General features: G+C 47.9%; 1 protein-coding gene and 1 long non-coding RNA gene across 2 annotated transcripts in view; both read left to right on the top strand.

Annotated features, from left to right (window-relative positions):
* Positions 1-3,749, top strand: part of LOC115125028 (collagen alpha-1(XI) chain-like) — a 255,449-nt gene extending 251,700 nt beyond the window's left edge. The window contains 1 exon segment of the mRNA XM_065006101.1: positions 2,925-3,749. Within this exon segment, the coding sequence (XP_064862173.1) occupies positions 2,925-3,071 (147 nt within the window). The 3' untranslated portion in view covers positions 3,072-3,749.
* Positions 3,750-6,103: 2,354 nt separating this feature from the next.
* LOC115123599 (uncharacterized) lies at positions 6,104-7,831 on the top strand. Its single transcript, XR_010460274.1, has 3 exons — positions 6,104-7,543; positions 7,590-7,616; positions 7,665-7,831. It is a non-coding gene; the product is annotated as an uncharacterized LOC115123599 (long non-coding RNA).
* The last annotated feature ends 11,819 nt before the right edge of the window (positions 7,832-19,650 follow it).

The raw sequence follows: 19,650 nt of genomic DNA on the forward strand, positions 1-19,650 counted from the left end.
TATATACAGGTTATATTATATACAGTATGTGGATTATATTATATACAGGTTATATTAAATACGGTATGTAGATTATATTATATACAGGTTATATTAAATACGGTATGTATATTATATACAGGTTATATTATATACAGTATGTGGATTATATTATATACAGGTTATATTAAATACGGTATGTAGATTATATTATATACAGGTTATATTATATACAGTATGTAAATTATATTATATACAGTTTGTAGGTTATATTATATAGAAGTTATTTTATATGCAGGTTATATTATATACCGAATGTAAATTATATTATATACAGTATGTAAATTATATTATATAGAAGTTATATTATATGCAGGTTAATTTATATACAGTATGTAAATTATATTATATACAGTTTGTAGGTTATATTATATACAGGTTATATTATATGCAGGTTATATTATATACAGTATGTAAATTATATTATATACAGTTTGTAGGTTATATTATATACAGGTTATATTATATACCGAATGTAAATTATATTATATACAGTATGTAAATTATATTATATAGAAGTTATATTATATGCAGGTTATATTATATACAGCATGTAAATTATATCAAATAAAGGTTATATTATATATAACATATATTGTATATAATATATTTAATATATTTATATTATATACAGTATTTAGGTTATATTATATACAGTATTTAGGTTATATTATATGTGGTGTTTAGGTTATATTCTATACAGGTTATATTATATACAGTATTTAGGTTATATTATATACAGTATTTAGGTTATATTATATACAGGTTATATTATATACAGTATTTAGGTTATATTATATACAGTATTTAGGTTATATTATATACGCTATTTAGGTTATATTCTATACAGGTTATATTATATACAGTATTTAGGTTATATTGATCCTGGTAACTGGTAGTTCTTTATCAGATCTTGATCACCACAGTAACTCGCTCTCCCTTCCACCCTCCCCCTCCTCCACCTTCCCTTCCACTCTACCCCTCCTCCACCTTCCCTTCCACCCCCCTCCACCTTCCTCCACCTTCCTTTCCACCTCCTCCCACCTTCCCTTCCACTCTCCCCTCCTCCACCTTCCCTTCCACCCCCCTCCTCCACCTTCCCTTCCACCCCCTCCTCCACCTTCCCTTCCACCCTCCCCCATCCGCCTTCCCTTCCACCCTCCCCCTCCTCCGCCTTCCCTTCCACCCCCTCCTCCACCTTCCCCTCCATCCCCCCCTCCTCTGCCTTCCCTTCCACTCTCCCCTCCTCCGCCTTCCTTCCACCCTCCCCCTCCTCCGCCTTCCCTTCCACCCTCCTCCGCCTTCCCTCCCCCCTCCTCCACCTTCCCTTCCACCCTCCCCCTCCTCACCTTTCCCTTCCACTCTCCCTCTCCCTTCCACCCTCCCCCTCCTCTGCCTTCCCTTCCACCCTCCTCCACCTTCCCTTCCACCCTCCCCCACCTTCCCTTCCACCCCCTCCTCCACCTTCCCTTCCACCCTCCCCTCCTCCGCCTTCCCTTCCACCCTCCTCCACCTTTCCTTCCACCCTCCCCTCCTCCGCCTTCCCTTCCACCCTCCCCCTCCTCCGCTTTCCCTTCCACCCCCCCTCCTCACCTTTCCCTGCCTTCCCTCTCCCTTCCACCCTCCCCTCCTCCGCTTTCCCTTCCACCCTCCCCCACCTTCCCTTCCACCCCCTCCCCCTCCTCCGCCTTCCCTTCCACCCTCCCTCCTCCCTTCTTCCCCCTCCCCCCCTCCACCCCTCCCCCCCCCCTCCTCCGCCTTCCCTTCCACCCTCCCCCTCCTCCGCCTTCCCTTCCACCCCCCCCTCCTCCACCTTCCCTTCCACACTCACCTCCTCCGCCTCCCTTCCACCCTCCCTTCCACCCCTCCACCTTCCCTTTCCACCCTCCCCTCCTCCGCCTTCCCTTCCACCCCCCCTCCCCCTCCCCTCCACCCTCTTCCCTTCCACCCTCCCCTCCTCCGCCTTCCCTTCCACCCTCCCCCACCTTCCCCTTCCACCCTCCCCCCCCTTCCTCCGCCCTTCCCTTCCACCCTCCCCCTCCACCCTTCCCTTCCACCCTCCTCCGCCTTCCCTTCCACCCTCCCCTCCTCCGCCTTCCCTTCCCCTCTCCCCCTCCTCCACCTTCCCTTCCACCTCCCCTCCTCCACCTTCCCTTCCACCCTCCCCCCTCCGCCTTCCCTTCCACCCTCCTCCTCCGCCTTCCCCACCCTTCCACCCCTCCCCCTCCTCCCTTCCACCTTCCCCTTCCACACTCACCTCCTCCGCCTTCCCTTCCACCCTCCACCTTGCCTTCCACCCTCCCCTCCTCCACCTCCCCCCTTCCACCCTCCCCTCCTCCGCCTTCCCTTCCACCCTCCTCCACCTTCCCTTCCACCCTCCCCTCCTCTGCCTTCCCTTCCACCCTCCCCTCCTCCGCCTTCCCTTCCACCCCCCCTCCCCTCCTCCGCCTTCCCCTTCCCACCCTCCTCCGCCTTCCCTTCCACCCTCCCCTCCGAACCTTTCCCTTCCACCCTCCCCTCCTCCGCCTTTCCTTCCACCCTCCCCCCCTTCCCTCCTCCTCCTTTTTCTTCCACTCTCCCTCCTCCGCCTTTCCCTTCCACTCTCTCCCCCTCCTCACCTTTCCCTTCCACTCTCCCCTCCTCACCTTTTTCTTCCACTCTCCCCTTCTCACCTTTCCCTTCCACTCTCCCCTCCTCACCTTTTTCTTCCACTCTCCCCTCCTCACCTTTCCCTTCCACCCTCCCCCTCCTCACCTTCCCTTCCACCCTCCCCTCCTCCGCCTTCCCTTCCACCCTCCCCTCCTCCGCCTTCCCTTCCACTCTCCCCTCCTCACCTTTCCCTTCCACTCTCCCCCCTCCTCCATCTTCACTTCTATCCTCTCCAGCTGAAGTCGGGATACTCCAAGACGGTGATGGAGATCAACACTCCTCGCATCGACCAGGTGCCCGTCATCGACGTCATGTTCAATGACTTTGGTGAACCCAGCCAGCGGTTCGGTTTCGAGGTGGGCCCTGTCTGCTTCATGGGCTAGGACCTGACCACCCCCCCCCCCCCCGACTCCCCGACCAGCTGAAGGACAGGGTTAGAGGGTGTTCTGTTCCATGCATGCCTTGTACTGCCGACTGAATACCTGACATCAATCACTCACCCTCCCTATACTCCACTCGACCTGGCCTCTGGCTCTAAACCAAACCTGTGTTTTATATCCTTGATAAGGTGATCAGACCACCAGTTTCAGACCTGCAGCACGCTGCCCCCGCCCCCACTCGAGAACAGCGTGCCGCCCTCCTCTGCCCTGTCGTAGAAGCATTGTCCCAGGGGAATACTCCTCGCCCTTGTAGGGCCAATCACATAGTGACTTTACCTTGTAACAGGAGGGACATGAGGAATAAAGGACGTTTGATGCCGTCGATGGACAGTGGTGCACTTTCAGCAAACAGAGGGAGGATCCACTCACCCCAACGCCCCCCTTTCCTCTCCTCGTCTTTCCCCCTTCTCGTCCCTTATACCCCATGACCTCATCTAGATAGACGTTCCACTCACCTGCCAAGCCCCCTTCCTCCCTTCTCCCCCAGCCTCCCTGTCTGGTAGCTCTAGTCCCCTCCTCCCTTCCCCAGCCTCCCTGTCTGGTAGCTCCAGTCCCCTCGTCCCTCCCCCAGCCTCCCTGTCTGGTAGCTCCAGTCCCCTCCTCCCCTCCCCAGCCTCCCTGTCTGGCTTCAGTCCAAACCTGTGTCCCTTCCCCAGCCTCCCTGTCTGGTCAGCTCCAGTCCCCTCCTCCACTTCAGCTCAGCCTCCCTGTCTGGTAGCTCCAGGGGAATCCCCTCCTCCCTTCCCCAGCCTCCAGGAGGGACATGTCTGGTAGCTCCAGTCTCCAGAGGAGTCCCTCCCCCAGCCTCCTGTCTGGTAGCTCCAGTCTCCTCGTCCCTCCCCCAGTCTCCCTGTCTGGTAGACTCCAGTCTCCTCGTCCCTCCCCCCAGCCCAGCCTCCCTGTCTGGTAGCTCCAGTCTCCTCGTCCCTCCCCCCAGCCTCCCTGTCTGGTAGCTCCAGTCTCATCCTCCCTCCCCAGCCTCCCTGTCTGGTAGCTCCAGTCTCATCGTCCCTCCCCAGCCTCCCTGTCTGGTAGCTCCAGTCTCATCGTCCCTCCCCAGTCTCCCTGTCTGGTAGCTCCAGTCTCCTCGTCCCTCCCCCAGCCTCCCTGTCTGGTAGCTCCAGTCTCCTCGTCCCTCCCCCAGCCTCCCTGTCTGGTAGCTCCAGTCTCCTCGTCCCTCCCCCAGCCTCCCTGTCTGGTAGCTCCAGTCTCATCGTCCCTCCCCAGTCTCCCTGTCTGGTAGCTCCAGTCTCCTCGTCCCTCCCCAGCCTCCCTGTCTGGTAGCTCCAGTCTCCTCGTCCCTCCCCCAGCCTCCCTGTCTGGTAGCTCCAGTCTCCTCGTCCCTCCCCCAGTCTCCCTGTCTGGTAGCTCCAGTCTCCTCGTCCCTCCCCCAGCCCAGCCTCCCTGTCTGGTAGCTCCAGTCTCCTCGTCCCTCCCCCAGCCTCCCTGTCTGGTAGCTCCAGTCTCATCGTCCCTCCCCCAGCCTCCCTGTCTGGTAGCTCCAGTCTCCTCGTCCCTCCCCCAGTCTCCTGTCTGGTAGCTCCAGTCTCCTCGTGCCTCCCCCAGCCTCCCTGTCTGGTAGCTCCAGTCTCCTCGTCCCTCCCCAGCCTCCCTGTCTGGTAGCTCCAGTCTCCTCGTGCCTCCCCAGCCTCCCTGTCTGGTAGCTCCAGTCTCCTCGTCCCTCCCCCAGCCTCCTGTCTGGTAGCTCCAGTCTCCTCGTCCCTCCCCAGCCTCCCTGTCTGGTAGCTCCAGTCTCCTCGTCCCTCCCCAGCCTCCCTGTCTGGTAGCTCCAGTCTCCTCGTCCCTCCCCCAGCCTCCTGTCTGGTAGCTCCAGTCTCCTCGTCCCTCCCCCAGCCTCCCTGTCTGGTAGCTCCAGTCTCCTCGTCCCTCCCCAGCCTCCCTATCTGGTAGCTCCAGTCTCCTCGTCCCTCCCCCAGCCCAGCCTCCCTGTCTGGTAGCTCCAGTCTCCTCGTCCCTCCCCCAGCCTCCCTGTCTGGTAGCTCCAGTCTCCTCGTGCCTCCCCCAGCCCAGCCTCCCTGTCTGGTAGCTCCAGTCTCCTCGTCCCTCCCCAGCCCAGCCTCCCTGTCTGGTAGCTCCAGTCTCCTCGTCCCTCCCCCAGCCTCCCTGTCTGGTAGCTCCAGTCTCCTCGTCCCTCCCCAGCCTCCCTGTCTGGTAGCTCCAGTCTCCTCGTCCCTCCCCCAGCCTCCCTGTCTGGTAGCTCCAGTCTCCTCGTCCCTCCCCCAGCCTCCCTGTCTGGTAGCTCCAGTCTCCTCGTCCCTCCCCAGCCCAGCCTCCCTGTCTGGTAGCTCCAGTCTCCTCGTCCCTCCCCAGCCTCCCTGTCTGGTAGCTCCAGTCTCCTCGTGCCTCCCCCAGCCTCCCTGTCTGGTAGCTCCAGTCTCCTCGTCCTCCCCCAGCCTCCCTGTCTGGTAGCTCCAGTCTCCTCGTCCCTCCCCAGCCTCCCTGTCTGGTAGCTCCAGTCTCCTCGTCCCTCCCCCAGTCTCCCTGTCTGGTAGCTCCAGTCTCCTCGTCCCTCCCCCAGCCTCCCTGTCTGGTAGCTCCAGTCTCCTCGTCCCTCCCCAGCCCAGCCTCCCTGTCTGGTAGCTCCAGTCTCCTCGTGCCTCCCCAGCCCAGCCTCCCTGTCTGGTAGCTCCAGTCTCCTCGTCCCTCCCCCAGCCTCCCTGTCTGGTAGCTCCAGTCTCCTCGTCCCTCCCCCAGCCCAGCCTCCCTGTCTGGTAGCTCCAGTCTCCTCGTGCCTCCCCCAGCCCAGCCTCCCTGTCTGGTAGCTCCAGTCTCCTCGTCCCTCCCCCAGCCCAGCCTCCCTGTCTGGTAGCTCCAGTCTCCTCGTCCCTCCCCCAGCCTCCCCTGTCTGGTAGCTCCAGTCCCTCGTCCCTCCCCAGCCTCCCTGTCTGGTAGCTCCAGTCTCCTCGTCCCTCCCCAGCCTCCCTGTCTGGTAGCTCCAGTCTCCTCGTCCCTCCCCAGCCCAGCCTCCCTGTCTGGTAGCTCCAGTCTCCTCGTCCCTCCCCCAGCCTCCCTGTCTGGTAGCTCCAGTCTCCTCGTCCCTCCCCCAGCCCAGCCTCCCTGTCTGGTAGCTCCAGTCTCCTCGTCCCTCCCCCAGCCTCCCTGTCTGGTAGCTCCAGTCTCCTCGTCCCTCCCCCAGCCCAGCCTCCCTGTCTGGTAGCTCCAGTCTCCTCGTCCCTCCCCCAGCCTCCCTGTCTGGTAGCTCCAGTCCCTCGTCCCTCCCCCAGCCTCCCTGTCTGGTAGCTCCAGTCTCCTCGTGCGGAACACAGAAAACCAAAAGGTGCTACAAAAAAAGTGCATTTTTATAAACTGTAATTATTATTATTATTATTATTATTTTGTACAATACTGTTCTCTTTCTGAGTCCAAAAAACATGCATGTGTACCAAGACTCTTAATAAAATGTTTTAATAATGTTATAATAAATAAATGTTAGTAATACTATATAGAAAATAAATTTGCAATAAATATAGTTGTTTGTTTTAAATGTCTGTTGAGAAACAAATTGGTAAGTAAGTAAGTAGTCCTATGTGGTCGTTGTTTTTGGAATACAATGTTAATATCAGCAGTTGAATACAAATCTTCTCTATTTTGTAATTATGAAGAATCTCCTTTTGTAAATATTGGCCGTTATAAAGCACTTAAAGCATTATTCTCCCCCTCCAAGACTATACTCTAATCTACTCTACAATGAAGGGTTATACACATAATAGGCCTATATATATATGGTTTAGTAACCCTTAGTAACCATATATATATATATGGTTACTAAGGGTTACTAAACCAAATTGAACAACAACAATCAACTCAAAGTCTAAACAGGACTTGTTCTTTCCAACTATTAAATCTAGTTTTTTCTTTCTTATTTGTGCCCGCTAAATCAAGAAGTTGAGTAAAAATGATGAGTAATGTAAAAATGTCCACAAAGCCAATAGGTATTGTCCTCTCAACTAAAGCTTCTTCTGCCAGATAGATATGATCCCACAGAATGGTATACCTCATTCGCTCTACGTACATCAAGTTGAGATTCTATAGGATGGATGACAAACCTTGATGCATATACAATTAAGTTATATATTTATAGTTATATACAATTAAGTTTACATATTTGAATGAGGAAAATAAAAATTCTTATTTGTGTAGGTTCTTCATGTCCAATTCCTAACCGTCTGTGAATCATGCCAAGTAAATGAGCTCTTTACACAGTTCATCTGTTTTCCTGTGACAGTACTGAGGTAATGTTTTCCTGTAACAGTACTGAGGTAATGTTTTCCTGTAACAGTACTGAGGTAATGTTTTCCTGTAACAGTACTGAGGTAATGTTTTCCTGTAACAGTACTGAGGTAATGTTTTCCTGTAACAGTACTGAGGTAATGTTTTCCTGTAACAGTACTGAGGTAATGTTTTCCTGTAACAGTACTGTTTTCCTGTAACAGTACTGAGGTAATGTTTTCCTGTGACAGTACTGAGGTAATGTTTTCCTGTGACAGTACTGAGGTAATGTTTTCCTGTTCTGAGGTAATGTTTTCCTGTAACAGTACTGAGGTAATGTTTTCCTGTAACAGTACTGAGGTAATGTTTTCCTGTAACAGTACTGAGGTAATGTTTTCCTGTAACAGTACTGAGGTAATGTTTTCCTGTGCTTTTGATGGTTGATTCATATTAAAACTGGATTCTGAACAATGTGTCGATTTGACCGTCTGTATCCTTCACTATCTCTAGTGATTCCATGATGATTCCATGGCGCTTTACCGTGACAGATTATTCATCCCTTTCATCAAAGGATTAAATAATCCTAATCTCTTAAACATTGTCAGGTTAGGCTAATCTGTGGTGTGATATGTCTGAGTCGTGGTGTTTCTGTTCCTACCCACAAATCCGAGGTACACCCCCAACTGGTCCCCCCGAGCGCCTCTCTCTCTCTCCTACTCCGACCCAGACTTTGATCGTGGTGGATGAAACAGTATGAAAGGTACAGACAGTTGGCATCGCATGATGTTTCCCTAGGCCCTAGGTCTGTAAACACTGTACAGCTTTATTCCACATGGTCACAGTGTGATGGCAGCTCTGTCAGCTTCTCTTTTAGGGCAAAGTCTTCCTTACCCTGACACACCAGGACAGAAAAGTGGAGCCGGAGAAGATGGCTGACATTTTACATATCCCGAAACAATTGTGTCTTTTTGTTTGTTTATTTGCGCTGTTTGTAACTTTTTTTATTTATTATTTTGTACATAATGTTGCCACTACCGTCTCTTATGACCGAAAATAACTTCTAGACATCAGGACTGTGATTACTCACCACGGACTAGCAGAATGCTTTTTTTCCTTTAACAAGTCCGATGTGATATATTTCTCGGGAACAGGCCCCCGTGATTTGCATGAAGAGGAGGCGGAGATAAAGGGGCCAGAGGGCGGGGCTGCCTTCTGAGAATTCGTAGGCGATCGAATAAACCCCCCACTTCCTTCTATTCTGCTAGCAAACGTGCAATCTTTGGAGAATAAAATAGATGACCTACGCGGGAAGATTAAACTTGCAAAGGGACATTCAAAACTGTAACATCTTATGCTTCACGGAGTTGCGGCTGAACGACGACAACATACAGCTGGCTGGTGATACGCTGTACCGGCAGGATAGAACAGCGGTTGTAAATAACAGCTGGTGCCTAAGGAAGTCTCGAGCTATTGCTCGCCTGAGTATCTCATGATAAGATGTAGACCACACTATCTACCTAGAGAGTTTTCATCTGTATTTTTCGTAACTGTTTTACCTACCACCACAGACTGACGCTGGCACTAAGAGCATTGAATGAGCTGTTTTCCATTTTACCAAATTTATATCAGCATGTTAAATGTGTAACTAGAGGGAGAAAAAACTCTTGACCTTCTTTACTCCACACCTCTCCCTCGCCCCCCATTTGGCAAATCTGACCATAATTCTATCCTCCTGATTCCAGACTACAAGCAAAAATTAAAGCAGGAAGCAACAGTCACTCGATCAATAAAAAAGTGGTCAGATGAAGCAGATGCTAAGCTACAGGACTGTTTTGCTGGCACAGACTGGAATATGTTCTGGGATTCCTCCGATGGCATTGAGGAGTTCACCACATCTGTCATTGGCTTCATCAATAAGTGCATCGATGACGTCGTTCCCACAGTGACCGTACGTACATACCCCAACCAGAAGCCATGGTTTACAGGCAACATCCTCACTGAGCTAAAGGGTAGAGCTGCTGCTTTCAAGGAGCAGGACTCTAACCCGGAAGCTTCTAAGACATCTCTCTATGCCCTCCGATGAACCATCAAACAGGCAAAGCGTCAATACAGGACTAAGATCAAATTGTACTACACCGGCTCTGATGCTCGTCAGATGTGGCAGGGCTTGCAAACCATTACAGACTACAAAGAGAAGCAAAGCCAAGAGCTGCCCAGTGGCATGAGTCTACCAGATGAGCTAAACTAGTTCTATGCTCGCATCGAGGCAAATATCACTGAAAAATGCATGAGAGCACTAGCTGTTCCAGAAGACTGTGCGATCATGCTCTCCACAGCCGATGTGACTAAGACCTTTAAATATGTAAACATTCTCAAGGCCGCAGGGCCAGATGGATTACCAGGACGTGTACTGCGAGCATGCACTGACCAACTGGCAAGTGTCTTCTCAGACATGTTCAACCTCTCCCTGTCCGAGTCTGTAATACCAACATGTTTTAAGCAGACCACCATAGTGCCTGTGCCCAAGAAAACTGAGGTAACCTGCCTCAATGACTACAGACCCATAGCACTCACGTCTGTAGCCATGAAGTGCTTTGAAAGGCTGGTCATGTTATTCCAGAAACCCTAGACCCACTCCAATTTTCATATTCCGCCCCAACAGATCTACAGATGATGCAATCTCTATTGCACTTCACACTGCCCTTTCCCACCTGGACAAAAGGAATACCTATGTGAGAATGCTATTCATTGTCTACAGCTCAGCATTCAACACCATAGTGAACTCAAAACTCATCAATAAGCTAAGGACCCTGGGACTAAACACCTCCCTCTGCAACTGGATCCTGAACTTCCTCCTGGAAGTTCCTCCCGCTCCTGGGTGGTAAGGGTAGGTAACAATACATCCGCCACGCTGATCCTCAACACAGGAGTCCCTCAGGGGTGCGTGCTCAGTCCCCTCCTGTACTCCCTGTTCACTCATGACTGCACAGCTTGGCACGACTCCAAAATCATTATTAAGTTTGCCAATGACACAACAGATCACCGACAACGACGAGACAGCCTATAGGGAGGAGGTCAGAGACCTGGCGTGTGGTGCCAGAACACAACCTCTCCCTCAATGTGATCAAGACAGGAGTTGATGGTGGACTACAGGAACTACAGGAAAGAGAGGACCGAGCAGGCCCCCATTCTCATCGACGGGGCTGCATTGGAGCAGGTTGAGAGCTTCAAGTTCCTTGGTGTCCACATCACCAACAAACTAACATGGTCCAAGCACACCAAGACAAAGAGGGCATGACAAAACCTATTCCCCCTCAGGAAACTGAAAATATTTGGCATGAGTCATCAGATCCTCAATAGGTTTTACAACTGTGCCATCGAGAACATCACCGCCTGGTATGGCAATTGCTCGGCTTCCGACCGCAAGGCACTACAGAGGGTAGTGCGAAGGGCCCAGTACGTCACTGAGGCCGAGCCTCCTGCCATCCAGGACCTCTATATCAGGCGGTGTCAGAGGAAGGCCCTAAAAATTGGCAAATGCTCCAGCCACCCTAGTCATAGACTGTTCTCTCTGCTACTGCATGGCAAGCGGTACCGGAGCGCCAAGTCTAGGTCCAAGAGGCTTCTAAACAGCTTCTACCCCCAAGACATCAGACTCCGGAACATTTAATCAAATGGCTACCCAGACTATTTGCATCCCCCCCCCTCTCTCCCCCTGTTTTACACCACTGCTACTCTCTGCTGTTATCATCTATGCATAGTCACTAACTCTACCTACATGTACATATTACCTCAACTAACCAGTACCCCTGCACATTGACTCTGTACTGGTACCCCTGCACATTGACTCTGTACTGGTACCTGATAGAGGAAATAATAGTTGAAATGATTAATTATGTATACATTATTGATTAGAACCATTTATTCTAATACTATTATGTTATGGTATGAAAAGTATGAGTTCTTGGTTAAGCTGTTACTGAAAATGTAAGCAGAACGAATTAATTGTCTGTGACTCTTGGGGGTTTAAGGGCGAGAGAGGATTTAGCTTTTCAGACAAGACAAGAATGTTTGGGTTATGTTCCATTTGTGGAGAAAAGTATATCTTTTAGACAGATTGGAATGTCTGGTTTATGAGGGGAGTAGAAAGCATCTCCGGACCTAAACAAAAAGCAACGGGGCTATCGTGGGAAACTGATGTCATTTTCAGTTTATAACCTGTGGAAATCTGTGTATGTAGTTAGTACTCTCTTGTAATAAACACTGTTACCTTTGGCTTTTAAGACTGGTCTCGATCTACTTCATGCATAATTAATGAACTTACAACTCATTAATGAATTAGAAATGAGTGCGAATTGGTTTTGGCAATAAAACATACAGGAATTTAATATTCCTCTATCAGTACCCCTGCACATTGACTTTGTACTGGTACCCCTGCACATTGACTCTGTACTGGTACCCCTGAACATTGACTCTGTACTGGTACCACCCTGTATATACTGCTGCTCTTTAATTACTTGTTACTTTTATTTCTTATTCTTATCCTTATAGTTTTTAAATTCATTGCTGGTTAGGGGCTCGTCAGTAAGCATTTCACTGTAAGGTCTGTTGTATTTGGACTAATAAAATGGGATTTGATTTGACGGGTATCCAATCTTCCACTGCTCAAATCTAGCAGTTTACAAAAAACAACGACAACTACCAACTGAAGACATTTTCTTCCAACATAATGACTCTTGTTTCTGTGTGGGTCTAAAGACACACACACACACACACACACACACACACAAACAAACATTGGACTGTGTTACTAATGAGTCGATGAATCACTAGAACTGAGCATCAGAGAGAGAGAGAGTCATTGACAGAACTGAGCATCAGAGAGAGAGAGAGAGTCATTGACAGAACTGAGCATCAGAGAGAGAGAGAGAGTCATTGACAGAACTGAGCATCAGAGAGAGAGAGAGAGTCATTGACAGAACTGAGAGACAGTTAACAACGACAACAATCAGCATTTGTTGTACCCTTGTCATACTTAGTTCTCTTTGTTTTCAATCATGTTTGTTACATGTTATGTTTGTTACACGTCACGTTATATCTCACAGTACATGTTGTGTTACATGTTATATGTTGTGTTATATGCATATTCTGTGTGTGTGCCAGTTTTCTCAGCGTGTTTGTTGGAAAAGTGAATCATCAATTAATCTGTTAGTTGATCATCCATGTTCATCCCATATGGTGGTAGTCAGTGAAGACACATGGCGCTCTGGCAAACAGTGAACAACTTAACATTCAGAAGAACAGGGCTGAGAAGACACTGAAACTTAACATTCAGAAGAACAGGGCTGAGAAGACACTGAAACTTAACATTCAGAAGAACAGGGCTGAGAAGACACTGAAACTTAACATTCAGAAGAACAGGGCTGAGAAGACACTGAAACTTAACATTCAGAAGAACAGGGCTGAGAAGACACTGAAACTTAACATTCAGAAGAACAGGGCTGAGAAGACACTGAAACTTAACATTCAGAAGAACAGGGCTGAGAAGACACTGAAACTTAACATTCAGAAGAACAGGGCTGAGAAGACACTGAAACTTAACATTCAGAAGAACAGGGCTGAGAAGACACTGAAACTTAACATTCAGAAGAACAGGGCTGAGAAGACACTGAAACTTAACATTCAGAAGAACAGGGCTGAGAAGACACTGAAACTTAACATTCAGAAGAACAGGGCTTAGAAAACACTGAAACTTAACATTCAGAAGAACAGGGCTGAGAAGACACTGAAACTTAACATTCAGAAGAACAGGGCTTAGAAGACACTGAAACTTAACATTCAGAAGAACAGGGCTGACAAGAGCACGAAACTTCCTGACTCTTGTGTGAACGATTTCGTAAAGGTCCAATACAGTTGTTTTTTAAAATCTCAATATCAAATCATTTCAACCACCCTGCTGGATTGCCTCTGAAGGTAAGCAGGGTCGGTCCTGGTCGGTCACTGGATGGGAGACCAGGTGCTGCTAGAAGTCTAAATCAAATTGATTTATATAGCCCTTCTTACATCAGCTGATATCTCAAAGTGCTGTACAGAAACCCAGCCTAAAACCCCAAACAGCAAGCAATGCAGGTGTAGAATCACGGTGGCTAGGAAAAACTCCCTAGAAAGGCCAAAACCTAGGAAGAAACCTAGAGAGGAACCAGGCTATGTGGGGTGGCCAGTCCTCTTCTGGCTGTGCCGGGTGGAGATTATAACAGAACATGACCAAGATGTTCAAATGTTCATGAGTGACCAGCATGGTCAAATAATAATAAGTCAGAACAGTTGAAACTGGAGCAGCAGCACGGCCAGGTGGACTGGGGACAGCAAGGAGTCATCGTGTCAGGTAGTCCTGAGGCATGGTCCTAGGGCTCAGGTCCTCCGAGAGAGAGAAAGAAAGAGAGAATTAGAGAGAGCACACTTAAATTCACACAGGACACCGAATAGGACAGGAGAAGTACTCCAGATATAACAAGCTGACCCTAGCCCCCCGACACATAAACTACTGCAGCATAAATACTGGAGGCTGAGACAGGAGGGGTCAGGAGACACTGTGGCCCCATCCGAGGACACCCCCGGACAGGGCCAAACAGGAAGGATATAACCCCACCCACTTTGCCAAAGCACAGCCCCCACACCACTAGAGGGATATCTTCAACCACCAATGTACCATCCTGAGAAAAGGCTGAATATAGCCCACAAAGCTCTCTACCACGGCACAACCCAAGGGGGGGGGGGGGGCCAACCCAGACAGGAAGATCACGTCAGTGACTCAACCCACTCAAGTGACGCACCCCTCCTAGGGACGGTATGAAAGAGCCCCAGTAAGCCAGTGACTCAGCCCCTGTAATAGGGTTAGAGGCAGAGAATCCCAGTGGAAAGAGGGGAACCGGCCAGGTAGAGACAGCAAGGGCGGTTCGTTGCTCCAGGGCCTTGGTGTTGGAAGGCGGCTGTAGTTCAGCAGCCCAGGCCACGCTGGGCCAGGCTCAGGTGGCTGTAGTGGTGTTGGAAGGCCAGTAGCAGCCACTCTGGTCAAAGGTATTTGGTATTTTATGATCCCTATTAGCTGTTGTGAAAGCAGGAACTACTCTTCCTGGAAGAAACATAAAACATGACATAACATTAACAGACAAGAAAAACTCAAGGACAGAACTACATCAATTTAAAAATGACACACGTAGCCTACATATCAATACATACACACAAACTATCTAGGTCAAATAGGGCAGAGGCATTGTGCCATGAGGTGTAGCTTTATCTGTTTTTGAAACCAGGTTTGCTGTTCATTTGAGCAATATGAGATGGAATGGAGTTCCATGCAATAATATCTCTATATAATACAATACACTTACTTGAATTTGTTCTGGATTTGGGGACTGTGAAAAGACCCCTGGTGGCAAGTCTGGTAGGGGTAAATGTGTGTGTCACAGCTGTGTGTAAATTGACTATACAAAACAACTTGGAACACATTAGTGTTTCTCATAAAAAGAAGAAGTGATGCAGTCAGTCTCTCCTCAACTCTTAGCCAAAAAAGACTGGCATGCATAGTATTTATATTAGCCCTCTGATTACCATGAAGAGCAAAACGTCCCACTCTGTTCTGGGCCAGCTGCAGCTTAACTAGGTCTTTCCTTACAGCACTGGACCACACGACTGGACAATAATCAAAACTAGCAGAGGAGAAGATCCCAATGCCCCAGGGCAGTGAAGGGGACATTGCCCCAGGACAGTAAAGGGGACATTGCCCCAGGGCAGTGAAGGGGACATTGCCCCAGGGCAGTGAAGGGGACATTGCCCCAGGGCAGTGAAGGGGACATTGCCCCAGGACAGTAAAGGGGACATTGCCCCAGGGCAGTGAAGGGGACATTGCCCCAGGGCAGTGAAGGGGACATTGCCCCAGGGCAGTGAAGGGGACATTGCCCCAGGGCAGTGGGCAGGGGGGACATTGCCCCAGGGCAGTGAAGGGACATTGCCCCAGGGCAGTGAAGGGGACATTGCCCCAGGACAGTGAAGGGGACATTGCCCCAGGACAGTAAAGGGGACATTGCCCCAGGGCAGTGAAGGGGACATTGCCCCAGGACAGTAAAGGGGACATTGCCCCAGGGCAGTGAAGGGGACATTGCCCCAGGACAGTAAAGGGGACATTGCCCCAGGGCAGTAAAGGGGACATTGCCCCAGGGCAGTAAAGGGGACATTGCCCCAGGACAGTAAAGGGGACATAACTCGAGAAATGTTTAGTTTTAATATATTTTTTTCAATAAAAAAATGTGAATGAAAACTATTTGTTTCTTGCTGATTGACAACAAAGACTTTATTGAAGAATCCCTACGAAAAGGGGAGTAGACCTCCGTTTTGAACTTTGGCTGGCGTTCAGAAAAAAAATGTTGTGTACCCGATCAGATGGGAAAAAAAACTAAACTGAAGTCCAAAACTAACAGAAACGTCACAAAATGTCTTCATAATAGATGAACGAACTCAAGCGAACTGTTTCGGCTGGGTAACGTTTAGCCTGCCCTGAAGCTGAAGGATTCGTTGCCATATAAATGTCCCTGGCTAAAAAGTGAGCCACATTCGTGCTAATGGAAAGTGGGGTACATTGAGCCAAAGCGGTAAATTGAGTCACCCTTGTTTCTGGGAAATAAATACACATAAAGAATGGTAGTGACCGAAGTTAAATTCGTAATGTAGGGCTCAACCTGGGTTGGGCTCAATTCAGAATGTTGGAAATCATTTAACTCATGAGTTGAAATTCGAATTGAATTGGCCACACCCCACAGGAAGTACAGTATAATTAGACTTTGAGTTTGAGTGACAGGAAGTAGATTTTAATTCAGTGCAATTCCAAGAAAGATTCCATTCTGTCGTAGAACACGAGACTCTCATTGAATCTGACAGGTCTTCTAGATAACAAAGAATATATCACTTTTCTCTGGAAACAAATGTACATTTAGTACTTTAGCCTTAGTGTTTAGAATAGACAATTATATTTACACCAACTATTTCATTTGTTTGTTTTTTATTTAAAGGCTTTATGGACAACATATATTTACATGTTTAGCTCTCTCTCTCTCTCTCTCTCTCTCTCTCTCTCTCTGTCTCTCTGTCTCTGTCTCTGTCTCTGTCTCTGTCTCTCTCTCTCTGTCTCTCTCTCTCTCTCTCTCTCTCTCTCTCTCTGTCTCTCTGTCTCTCTCTCTCTCTGTCTCTTCCTCTCTCTCTCTCTCTCTCTCTCTGTCTCTCTGTCTCTCTCTCTCTCTCTCCTCTCTCTCTCTCTCTCTCTCTCTCTCTGTCTGTCTGTCTGTCTGTCTGTCTGTCTGTACATAGTCAAAGCTTTCCTTAATTTTGGGTCAGTCACAGTGGTCAGGTATTCTGCCGCTGTGTACTCTCTGTGTAGGGCCAAATAGCATTCTAGTTTGCTCTGTTTTTTTGTTAATTCTTTCCAATGTGTTAGGTAATTATCTTTTTGTTTTCTCATGATTTGGTTGGGTCTAATTGTGCTGTTGTCCTGGGGCTCTGTAGGGTGTGTTTGTGTTTGTGAACAGAGCCCCAGGACCAGCTTGCTTAGGGGACTCTTCTCCAGGTTCATCTCTCTGTAGGTGATGGCTTTGTTATGGAAGGTTTGTGAATCGCTTCCTTTTAGGTGGTTGTAGAATTTAACAGCTCTTTTCTGGATTTTGATAATTAGTGGGTATCGGCCTAATTCTGCTCTGCATGCATTATTTGGTGTTCTACGTTGTACACAGAGGATATTTTTGCAGAATTCTGCGTGCAGAGTCTCAATTAGGTGTTTGTCCCATTTTGTGAAGTCTTGGTTGGTGAGCGGACCCCAGACCTCACAACCATAAAGGGCAATGGGCTCTATGACTGATTCAAGTATTTTTAGCCAAATCCTAATTGGTATGTTGAAATTTATGTTTCTTTTGATGGCATAGAATGCCCTTCTTGCCTTGTCTCTCAGATCGTTCACAGCTTTGTGGAAGTTACCTGTGGCGCTGATGTTTAGGCCAAGGTATGTATAGTTTTTTGTGTGCTCTAGGGCAACAGTGTCTAGATGGAATTTGTATTTGTGGTCCTGGTGACTGGACCTTTTTTGGAACACCATTATTTTGGTCTTACTGAGATTTACTGTCAGGGCCCAGATCTGACAGAATCTGTGCATAAGATCTAGGTGCTGCTGTAGGCCCTCCTTGGTTGGTGACAGAAGCACCAGATCATCAGCAAACAGCAGACATTTGACTTCGGATTCTAGCAGGTGGAGGCCGGGTGCTGCAGACTTTTCTAGTGCCCGTGCCAATTCGTTGCTATATATGTTGAAGAGGGTGGGGCTTAAGCTGCATCCCTGTCTAACCCCACGACCCTGTGTGAAGAAATGTGTGTGTTTTTTGCCAATTTTAACCGCACACTTGTTGTTTGTGTACATGGATTTTATAATGTCGTATGTTTTACCCCCAACACCACTTTCCATCAGTTTGTATAGCAGACCCTCATGCCAGATTGAGTCGAAGGCTTTTTTGAAATCAACAAAGCATGAGAAGACTTTGCCTTTGTTTTGGTTTGTTTGGTTGTCAATTAGGGTGTGCAGGGTGAATACATGGTCTGTTGTACGGTAATTTGGTAAAAAGCCAATTTGACATTTGCTCAGTACATTGTTTTCATTGAGGAAATGTACGAGTCTGCTGTTAATAATAATGCAGAGGATTTTCCCAAGGTTACTGTTGACACATATTCCACATGTCTCCACTTTTGTGGATTGGGGTGGTCAGTCCTTGGTTCCAAATATTGGGGAAGATGCCAGAGCTAAGTATGATGTTAAAGAGTTTTAGTATAGCCAATTGGAATTTGTTGTCTGTATATTTGATCATTTCATTGAGGATACCATCAACACCACAGGCCTTTTTGGGTTGGAGGGTTTTTATTTTGTCCTGTAACTCATTCAATGTAATTGGAGAATCCAGTGGGTTCTGGTAGTCTTTAATAGTTGATTCTAAGATCTGTATTTGATCATGTATATGTTTTTGCTCTTTATTCTTTGTTATAGAGCCAAAAAGATTGGAGAAGTGGTTTACCCATACATCTCCATTTTGGATAGATAATTCTTCATGTTTTTGTTTGTTTAGTGTTTTCCAATTTTCCCAGAAGTGGTTAGAGTGTATGGATTCTTCAATTGCATTGAGCTGATTTCTGACATGCTGTTCCTTCTTTTTCCGTAGTGTATTTCTGTATTGTTTTAGTGATTCACCATAGTGAAGGCGTAGACTCAGGTTTTCCGGGTCTCTATGTTTTTGGTTGGACAGGTTTCTCAATTTCTTTCTTAGATTTTTGCATTCTTCATCAAACCATTTGTCATTATTGTTAATTTTCTTCGGTTTTCTATTTGAGATTTTTAGATTTGATAGGGAAGCTGAGAGGTCAAATATACTGTTAAGATTTTCTACTGCCAAGTTTACACCTTCACTATTACAGTGGAACGTTTTACCCAGGAAATTGTCTAAAAGGGATTGAATTTGTTGTTGCCTAATTGATTTTTGGTAGGTTTCCAAACTGCATTCCTTCCATCTCTCTCTCTCTGTGTCTCTCTCTGTGTCTCTCTCTCTCTCTCTGTCTCTCTGTCTGTCTGTCTGTCTGTCTGTCTGTCTGTCTGTCTGTCTGTCTGTCTGTCTGTCTGTCTGTCTGTCTGTCTGTCTGTCTTGTCTGTCTGTCTGTCTGTCTGTCTGTCTGTCTGTCTGTCTGTCTGTCTGTCTGTCTCTCTCTCTCTCTCTCTCTCTCTGTGTCTCTCTCTCTCTCTCACTATCTTTCTCTCTCTCTCTCTCTCTCTCTCTCTCTCTCTCTCTCTCTCTCTGTCTCTCTTTCTCTCTCTCTCACCTCTCACTCTCTCTGTGTCTCTCTCTCTGTCTCTGTCTCTCTCCCTCCCTGTCTGTCTCTCTGACTGTCTCTCTCTCTGTGTCTGTCTCTCTCTCTCTCTCTCTCTGTCTGTCTCTCTGTCTGTCTCTCTCTCTCCGGTGTAGGATATTTATCACAAATTCACAATTGTGCCTTTATTGATCACAATAATTAATCTTCATATCCGCTTTCCCTGTACATCGCTGATGTTTCACCACCCCTTCTGCTGCCACAAACTTTTCCACCTCGTACTCAGTCACGAGCGGCTGGTGTTGTCTCTCGCGCTGTCTGCGTAGCGCGTTGGAAGCAGTCGTAAATGTGATGACTAGTCTGCTGGCATTGATCTACCTTTCCTCTTTTCTCTGGAGTCGTCAAA

The sequence above is a fragment of the Oncorhynchus nerka genome, linkage group LG20 (assembly GCF_034236695.1).
Source record: "Oncorhynchus nerka isolate Pitt River linkage group LG20, Oner_Uvic_2.0, whole genome shotgun sequence".
NCBI classification, from domain to species: Eukaryota; Metazoa; Chordata; class Actinopteri; order Salmoniformes; family Salmonidae; genus Oncorhynchus; species Oncorhynchus nerka.